Consider the following 10,014-nt stretch of genomic DNA (forward strand, 5'->3'; position numbering starts at 1 on the left):
TTGTGTTTGGGGTTAGAAAGACACTGAGCTCGCAAGCATCAATTAAGTTTGCACAACAGCAATAAAAAAAAATATTACAATTATGACAAAAAAAGTTACATTAATGTAATTATCTTAAAGTTAATGATGCGTTTCCCACCTAGACTTGTATATAAAAGTGTTCGTAGCTTCCGGGTCTGAAAAATGTGTCCGATGCGGAAGTGTCTTTAAGGTGCAATACCACCGAGTGCCACTAGAGGGTCGGCTCCAAAAAAAAGCCTCCATAGACTCCCATTCAACTTCTCTCATGAAATACAAAGTCAATACATTTTTTCCACGATTTATTTTGGTGTCGTTAGCTAAAGTCGCTCCTTCTTTTTAGTTTTCTGGCGGTCCCATCTGAAAATAATCCCGTCATGAATTATAAAATAAGCTTAAAAAAAAAAATGCCGTGTTTCTGGGGGCGTGTCTGTTTGATTGACAGGCCTGTGGCGCAGGCAGGTTTTTGCTGTCGGTGGGCGGGACGTAGTACCGTCGGGTTCCCAATCAGATGGAGTCAGATCCACCGGTCGCTACCCCCCCCCCCCCCCCCCCCCCCTCCAGCTCGACCAAATTTGGTCACTTCCTGCTCCCAGAACACTCCGAAGTAACAGAACATCTGGCGCTTGTTCTCCCAGAGAGGGTGGGCGGAGCTAACGCAAAACAGGCCCCATCTTTAACTCGCTCTTTAACTCGCTCTTCAACTTACTCCTATACCAGCTACCGACTGACGGATGTCACCGTTGGGAAGTGAAGTCAGGAAACACAGCTGCAGTTTCTGCTTCTCGCCACAGGTGTCGCCAGAAAAAGAAACGGGAGATCTTTCAAGATTGTAACATAAAAATTAAAAAAAAACATATTTTAAAGAATTCTTTTCTAAGACCCTCCAAAAATACAACTCGTTATTACTTCACGACTCCAGCTGGTGATTGTGTTGAACATGATAAACCACCACGATAATTGGTATAATGAGGACATAACATCGTAAACATAATCTCAAAACTGCTCTGCGTTTAATATTTAACGCGGCAAATGTATCCTCAATGACATGATATGAAAGTTAATGTAATTTTCTTGATGCGAGATGCGAGAAACACTTATCCCGGCTTCTCTGCTGGTAACGGATCCCCGAGTCTCTTTAATGTGTCACCAAGACCATTGAGAGCCCCCCCCCCCCCCACACACACCCCCACCCCGAGATGTTTAAAATGAATCGATGAAAGCTGATTGAGACGTTCGCGTCACAGAAAAAACACGTAAATGTTGAGTTTTTGTGTGTGTGTGTGTGGAGACAGTAAATGGAGGATATTGACTCCACTTCCATAATGTTATCAATAAAACCCCGAGCGCTCTAATGGATCTCCACACACACACACACACCACACACACACACACACACACACGTTCTCTTTGATCTCGGCCTTTATTCTCGTTTTTATATCTCTTTTAAGAGCAGCTCATTAAGGAGAAACAGAAACGTGTTTTTTTTTTTTATCCTCTTAGTGTCTGACTCTGTGTGCAGATATTCTGGTATCTATTCACACAAAAAAAACAAAAAATAAAACGCGATCTAAACTTCGTCAATCATGCCTTCAGATCAGCTTTGTTCTTCATTTTCTGTACTCTACTCCAAAAACTATAAATGTTTCCGATCACACTTGAAGTTTCACAGACTTTTTTTTTTTTTTTTTTTTTTTTTTATAAATGTTTTTTTTTTTGTGTGCATAATCCTCATCTGATTTACGTTGTTTTCCTGCAGTCGTGCTGTCACTCAAGCAGCATCGTACCAGCGGGGAGGCCCGTTGTTTTTCCCCCGACCCGCGCTGTTAATTTGCCGCAGTTGCGTAATGTCGAGACGTGTACGGTGAAAAGCTGCCTTTTTTTTTTTTTTTTTTTCCCGACGCTCCGAGTAAAGTAGCTTTTGAACGGGAGGGAAGTTGTTTGGCTCGCTGTTGTGAAAGCGCTTTCAAGACGGGGTTGAAAATGTCATTGAGTTTGCGAGTTTTTTCTCAAAGTCGAATTCTTTGGAAATATAATGGAAAAAAAAAAAAAATTCAACTTTTTTTTTTTTTTTTTTTTTGAAATGTAAAACTGCAAACTGCTGCCTTTTTGAACGACCTGCTTTCAGCCAAGAAACAACCTTTAAAAAAAAAAAGAAGAAAAGAGCCGGAGAGCGTTTGAGTGTATGAAGCTGAGGGGGGGATCCCAGCGTGATGTAACCGGCCGGGAGAGTTTCTGTCGCTGGACTCCGTTCCAAAAAGTCGTAAAGTAACAGATGGAAAGTTGTCGAGGGGGGTAAATCCTGAGATAACTCGTGCAACGTGTCTACATCAACGCTGGAGTCCGCCGAGCAAAGCGCAGAGGTTTGTAATCGTCAGCGTTCACACGAAAGTGACCGCGGCGGGCGGGTCGGTCAAAGAAATACTTTTCGGGTCATTTTCTAACCGTGGGTAATATTTGGACGAATAGTTTGTAGTCTCTCGAAGCTCCAAACAAATCCGATTATCTATCAAATTGTACAACCGTACACGCTACTGCAAACACGATGCCGAGGTTTAGGATCCGGCTCGGCAACGACACGACGTCCCCCCCCCCCACCGCCGGTAGCCGAAACTGTGACTGCACCATGGGCCTGTCAATCAAAACCAGACCCCAAAAATGTGGCTTTTTCTGGGCTTATTTTTGAATTAACGACGGGATTGTTTTTGTTTTTTTAAGTTTGTTTTTTTAAGAAGGAGCGAATTTAGACACCGAAATAACACGCGGTGAGCTTGTTATTGACTACCGCCTCTAGTGGCACTCGGTGGGTATTTGCAGCCTTTTATTTTCAGACCCCGGAAGCCACGTTTTACTTTTATAGAAACCCCGGCGCGTAGGTCGAGCAACTCTTTGAAAGGTATTTAAAGGAGAACCTCAAGAGTATTAGATTTATTACGTCATTCGGCTGTACGTGTCATTTTAAACACTAAAACCCGCGTGGAAAGTGACATTTCCACTTCCCGGGCCGTTCGACGCGCTTTGAGTTCGAAGGCGGTCCCCTCGGGCCCGAACGTTATCTCGTCGGCTCATCCTGCCGCGTGCTCTCGATAGGTTATCTGCTCCGGTGAAAAAGGCGCCTTGCTTAGTCAGTTTTCCCCGCAACGACCTGAATGCTGCAACATCAGGAGACTTCACTTCCTTCGCCTGCCGGCTTCTTCTTTCTTTTTTTTTGTTTGTTCAGGAATCGGAGGAGATAACGTGCTGACCTGCTGACTCAGCGGGTCGTCGTCCCAAACAGTTTTTTTTTTTTTTTAAAGATTGCTGCCGTCACACCAGAGACTTGCGGCCTGTAAAAACACGTTTAAACTTTATGAAAGCTGCTGATGGACGGCGAGCAGTATAGGCAGGAATAATATATATATATATATTTTTTTTTTTGCATTACAGCCGCCTCGGTGTCGCGGGGCGAAACAATTCCATTTTCTAATTAGGACGAATTAGCCGCACAATCTACCTCCTCAATCAGTCACTCAGACATCAGGGGAGATTAGAGTGGGGGGGGGGGGGGGGGGGGGGGGGGGGGGGGGGGGCGAGCAGTACACATTTTGTCTGGGCATATAATTTGGTTTTTTTTTGTTTTTTTTTCCACGGGACAGAGTCTATTGTCCTATCTCTGGTCTACAGCAGTGACTTATGAGAGCTGTCAGTCAAGCGCCAAAAAAACCCCAACTTCATCTGGAATCTGTTGGTGAAGACTTGACGCGAGAGAGAAAGAGAGATGAAGCTTCATTGTTCCGCTACTGAGACAAATGGCTTCACAGAGTCGCACGTTTTTTGTTGTTAGTCGTCCTTTTATCCGTCTAGAAATAGAAGCGTCGGATATTTAGATTCAGGGCGGTTTTATCTCTTTTCATTTAAGGCAGGATTTTGGTATCGCAGGACTTTTGGGGTTAAAGGTCACCGCTCTGTTATGAATTAGACTAAATGGACCTACGGGTTGTTTTTTTTTAGCAGCAACTTAAATTAATACAAACGTGCCTTTCTTTTGTAAAAAACAGTATAAACCTGCTCGTTCTTTAAAAAAATATCTACATAACTCTCAAACTGCAAAAGTAAAAAAAAACATCTTCTAATGGAGCGTGCCGACGACGTTAAATTAAACAACAACCGAGAGTCCGCAGAAAAAACTCGCAGCTCCATTTAATCTTGACTGGAAATGCTAGCGTCGGCGAGCTAACCACAAAAAAAAAAAAAAACGTCTTGGTTACACATCCCGAATTTGGAGTTTCGCGTGTTTTTCGCATTTTTGCTAATTAGCAGTAAACGTAAAATGTCATAAAACCAAAATTATCGGAGGAATTTCAATTTTGTTGTGCAAATCATTTTGAAAGAAATACAGACTTTAGCATCTTTTTTACACTTTCCGGAGTTTTCGTAAAGTTGCAAACAAAAAATAAAAACCCAAAAAAATGATACTTGCGTGCGTTTTAAGTTGGATTAGACGTATTAACATTTTTCTCAGGATTTGTAACCGGTATAAAAGTTCCTCTTTGCCCCATATTTTGCCTCCTTGGGATCCGGTCACCGTAGTAACCGGACCACAGCAGCGGGCCGACCAATCACCGGAGCCGCGCCGGTGTCGTCAGGCTCCCTTTTTTTTTTTTTTTTTCCTTTTATAAAGACTGTTAAAATGTTCTAAAACTACTCATGCGGGCGGGCGGAGGGTTTTATCGGCTCTGCTAGAAATCCTTCATTCAGGCTACAGAAGCCGATTCCTCCAAAAAAAAAAAAAAAAAAAAATGTCTTTGTTCACCTCGCTCGGTCTTTGATGCTCATTTGCCCACTCGGTCATTCGAGGAAGACAGAATTTGAAATGTATTCAAACTGTTGGCCGCGTCGGTCCAAAAATATCTGTCTCAGTCTGTGAAAGAAAGAAAGAAAGGAAAAATAAAAAGAGAAGCCCACCTCGGTCTAATCCTCCCCCGAGGCCCGGTAAAAAAATACAACCCAGGAACATTTCGGCCGCCGGGTCGTACGCTTCCTTAGCGCCCTTTTTTTTGGGGTTCGGAGGAGAACCGAGTAATTTGCGAGTCGCTAATTGTTCTTTTATTCGTTGTGTGACGTTTTGTTTCGTCTTTTGCCGCAGAACGCCGAAGTGTCCGTGTTCGAGGTGAACATCAGGTTCGTCGGAGGTCTGCTGTCCGCCTACTACCTGTCTGGGAAAGAGGTAAGGAGCTTCGCTCGGGCCTTCCCCGGTGGTTTGTTATGTATTTATTTTTGTATTTGTTCTTCTCTCACGCCTCTCGCCACCTCAACATTCAACGGGAGACTTTGAAGAGAGCAAGTCTGGCTTCCTTTTGGAGGCTGATGATGAAATAGAAGGAACAGACTGTGAAGACAGAGTGAAACGAATGTGTGCTGTCGTACTTCAGTAATATCCTCTTTTAATAGCGGGGAGGAGGGGGGGGGAGGTCGAGTTAAGTTCACCTCATTTCTTTTTTGGATGTCTTTTTGGAGTACGGCTGCTTCTTTCCGACCGTCCCTTCGGTGGAGAAGATGCATTAAAATCTTGGCTCTTCTGTGTGAAACGAAGCGTCTCGAATATTTACAAGAGTGCTTCAGATGTGGGAAAGCTGTATTTTGATGCCGTAGTCGGAAGTCGTCGGTTTTTTTTTTCTTTCTTTTGGAGGGGGGGGTGGGGAGGGGTGGGAGGGGGGGGGGGTACGATATCTTCGAGGACGCCTCGAGGGGAATTTCTTCAAACGTGGCGAGGCCACTCCCTCGCTACCGAGGATGAGCTGGGTCGGTTTTTGGTGGGGCAAAGGTCAAAGGTCACTGTGACTTCAACGATATCTCAGGAAAAGAAAGCTGGACGGGATTTTTCCTTACAGCCGCGGCAAATGCGGTTGTTCGCTCGGCCTCGCGGTTGATCGCGGCTTTTCGCCCCCGAGGGACAAAGTTTCAAGGTCGCCCCGTCGGACCCCGTTGTCCCTCTCGTCCTGATTTCGGTGGTCAGAGGTCAGAGGTCACTCTCCCGTCACGTCGGCTTTATGCCTGGGACTGCGATATCACGGGAACGTCTGGAGGGGATTCTTCTTCAAATGTGTCACGAATGTTCAATTTAACTCCAAGTTGAACGAACTGATCGTGATTTTACCGGTCAAAAGGTCAAAAGGTCAGAGGTCAGAGGTCTCAACTGGGAGTTCACATCCGCTCCGGCGAAACGTGCACGAACTGCCAGGCAGTATTTTCTAAAGAGTTTCCATCTTTTTTTCTTCTTTTTTTTTAGTTGAAAGGGAAAAAAGAAAGGCGGCGTTGCTTCTGCCTGTGTGTGTGTGTGTGTGTGTGTGTGTGTGTGTGTGTGTGTGTGTGTGTGTGTGTGTGTGAAATGTTCATTTCTGTTTTTTGTTTTTTTTTCCCGACTCGTGTCACTCCAGTATTATTTCACTCCGAGAGAAGTTCATCTTTGATGCCTTTTTTTCCCCCGTCTTTACACTTCTGCTGTAATCTCTGCTTTAAACACCCGCTCCCTCCTCCTCCTCCTCCTCTTCCTCCTCCTCCTCTTCCTCCTCCTCTCACGCGTGAGCTACATCTTCATCGTAGCGGCGAACGAAGCCGGAGTCAGGAAGGCTAAGTGCTCCTTCATTAGACGGGAAAGATAGCGGAGGCAACGGGTCGCACTCGTCGGGCGTTTTCAACTTTTCAACGCTTCGACGCGCACAGAAAAAAATAAATACAAAAAAAAAATAAATCCACGTGAACGTTGTGTCTTGTTTCTGCATGCGAGGACTGCGGCGGGGGGGGGGGGAACGTCGATAATAAAACGGTAAAGAAACATTAATTGCTACTTAAAGAGACACTTAGCAAAGCAAAGCTTTTTACCCAAAGTAGCTCGGCGCTCTGCTTATTATAATACTTTAAATATTCACCAAAAAGCATCGAATTCATTGATCGTATCTGGTACTATCCCTCATAATAACAAAGTCACAGAGTATGACGCATTTTTATTTGGCCTCGCATAACAATATGGTTGTTTGTTTGTTTTTATTTATTGGTTCAATTACTCTTATTATTAAAAAAAAAAAAAAAAAAAAAAAAAAAAAAATTAACTTAAAAATTGCCCTGAAATTGTTTGTTTTTTGTCGGCGCAAAACTTTAAAACCTTAAAGAAATTAAACGTTTGTATCGTCTAGAATCTGGGATTTGCCAGATTACAAGTTCATCTCGTAAAAGTGATTTGAATTATCAATACAATTCCTCTCACGTATTTATTTTATGTTTTTTCTGTCGATGGGTTGATGAATCATTCCAGCTCTAAAGTGGTGATCTAGATAAGAAGAATTATTGTCTCCGCTCGGCTGCTTCATCGTCCGCCGCCACCAGACGAAGTTCCACTTCAGATTTTGTTCGTTCTCTGAACCTGAAGACAAAACTGTAGCTCACCTTAAAAGCAAAGTAAACAAAAGCTTGTTTTTTGTGTGTTGTTGTTGTTGTTTTTTTTAAACGTGACACTGAGCTTCCCGCTTCATCGGTATTCATGAGGAAAATCTGCTTTTGGATAAAACGGTCGCTTTTGGTGTCTTCTGAAGTGATAATCCTCTCAACGAGTGTGAAACAAGTGGAGGCAAACTTGAGACCTCGGAAGTCCTCAGCAGTCGTTCTTGGCTCCATTTCTTTCTCGTTTGTTTTGTTTTTGTTTGTGACGACGCCCTCTCAGTTCGGTGCCCTCCGGCGTTTCATCAGGGGTCTTGATGAGGTCCCTCTCCTCCAGGTCCGGGGGTCAGGGGTCCCCCCATATATATATATATATATATATATCATACTCACAAAGTGGCATTTATATGATCATCAACCTGTTTGTTTTTATTTAAAACCTGTAAATTACCGACGTTTTTGGCAAGCGACTCTAAATTACAATTTTTAAAGACTTTTTTTTTTTTTTTTTTTTTTTTTAGATGAGAGCAATTTTTCCTTTTCACGCGCTAAACTTCACCCACGTTCAGGGCCGTTTTGATATTTTTACAGTGTAACTTCCCATTCGGTGTTTTTGTGGAGAACTTTACCCGAACCTCCTGAAAAGATGTTTAACCCTCAAAAACAAAGTCACCGCCGACCAGAGAGAGAAGGCTGCCCGCTGAATGCTGCAGATTGCACTGTGACCTTGCACAAATATTCAGCCTCTTGACTTCTTGAGTTCGTCGTGTTGCAATTGAAAATGGATTCATTAGAGAGCGGAAACCTTTTCAACACGAGGCCCACTCAACATACTCAAAAGTTTAAAAAAATAAATAGATTTTAATTTTTTAATTTTTTACCTCTTAAACACACATTTCTCCTGTATTACATCTTTTAGTCTTTGCCTGACCTGCAGTGTCCTCCGAGGAGCCTTTAATAGCATTTTTTTGTACTTTATGTACTTGTGTGAGAGTAATACACTATATAGTGTCGTATTGACATTGGTTTCCGTTAATTTACTTCCCGTGATTTGAATTAATCGAACCTTAATCAATCAGTTGGGCTCTAATTGGAGTCAAATTCACGCCCTGAAATATTTCATTGAAAAAAACAAATGTGAATATGCTCTCTTTTATTAAAATGTTCTGCAACAAACCGCAGACTGGATATAAAAGTGTTCCGGGTCTGAAAAAAAATGCGGAAGCGTCTTAAGCTGCAGTACCACCGAGTGCCACTAGAGGTCGGCTCCAAAACGCCTCCGTAGACTCCCATTCAAGTTCTCTCATGAAATTTTAAGTTTATAACGGTGTTGTTAGCTGAAGTCGCTCCTTTTTTTTTTAATCAGTTTTCTGAAAATAATCCCTCATTAATTTGAAAATAAGCCTCAAAAAGTTGTGTTTTTGGCGGGGGGGGGGGGGGGGGGGCGTATCCTTTTGATTGACAGGCCTGTGGTGCAGTCAGGTTACGGCTAGTCGGTGGGCGGGACGTAGTATCGTCGGGGTTTCCAATCGGATCGAGTCAGCTCGTCCAAATATGGTCACGTTCCTGCTCCAAACCTGCTCGGCGACGACCAAAAATCCGAACTCGAAGGGTTTTAAAACGGCCGTGACGTCAGCGTTGGTCTACCGCCCGGCGCCAAACTACAGATGTCGGATGGGAGTTGAAGGATCAAAAAAAAAAAAAAAAAAAAAAAAAAGCACCTGAAATGTCATGAAAGGCGTTCAAGCGTCTCTTGCTTCTCAAATCCCCAAAGCAGCTCACATTTTACGAGAACAATAAAGATGAAAGCAAATCAAGTTTAGTCAACTAAATGGTTGAAAGCTACCCCGCTTTTTTATTTTTATTTTTAATCTTTTCAGCTTCGTGTTTATCGTACCTACAAACTATTCCCCGTTTTATAACCTTTTTTTTTGGCGAAAGGAGAGATTTGGTCTCGAAGGAGCGCGATGATGATGATGATGATGATGAAGAAGATGATGATGAAGACGACGACGATGGAGTCGGAGCAGTGAGAGGCGTTTTCGAGAGAAGGAAGTTGAGGAGGAGAGAGCGGCTCATTTTTCTCTCTCCGTCTGTCTCAGACCCCCCCCCCCAAAAAAAAAAAAAAAGGCTTTGATCAGTAAAAGTACAGCCGGTACTGACTGCGTGAACCCAACTGGCTTTTTTTTTTTTTTTTTTTTTTTTTTAAATTTTACCGCCCCATGCCGGTGCAGATCGCGGCGTGCAGCCACGATCATCTGCTCAAAGGAAGGGAAGGAAGGAAGTAAACAATGAACGAAGGAGATGAAGGAAATAAATTCCTCTAATCAAAGCTAAGTGCTTCAAGGAGGGAAGGACGGAGAGAGGACAGACTGCTGGGAGAATGAAAGCCAAAGACAGAGAGAGAAAGAAAGAGGAAGAAGAAGAAGAAGGAAGCGGTGCATGAAGGGAGATATTGTATGTTGGAGAAGGGGGGGGGGGGGAGGTGGAGGAAAAGACCTGAAAGAAATGTAAAAAGGGAAGTGATGATGGAGGGAGGAATTGGAAAGGACGAAGCGGTGATTTGGAAAAGCTTGAAATGAC

General features: G+C 43.4%; 1 protein-coding gene across 1 annotated transcript in view; it reads left to right on the forward strand.

Moving 5' to 3' along the window:
* Window positions 1-10,014, forward strand: part of man1a1 (mannosidase, alpha, class 1A, member 1) — a 99,236-nt gene that overhangs the window by 41,065 nt on the left and 48,157 nt on the right. The window contains 1 exon segment of the mRNA XM_069172280.1: window positions 5,144-5,224. Coding sequence (XP_069028381.1) covers window positions 5,144-5,224 — 81 coding nt within the window.

This window comes from Embiotoca jacksoni, unplaced genomic scaffold (genome assembly GCF_022577435.1).
Source record: "Embiotoca jacksoni isolate LCO1_2020_lvr unplaced genomic scaffold, fEmbJac1.0.p SCAF_52, whole genome shotgun sequence".
Lineage (NCBI taxonomy): Eukaryota > Metazoa > Chordata > Actinopteri > Embiotocidae > Embiotoca > Embiotoca jacksoni.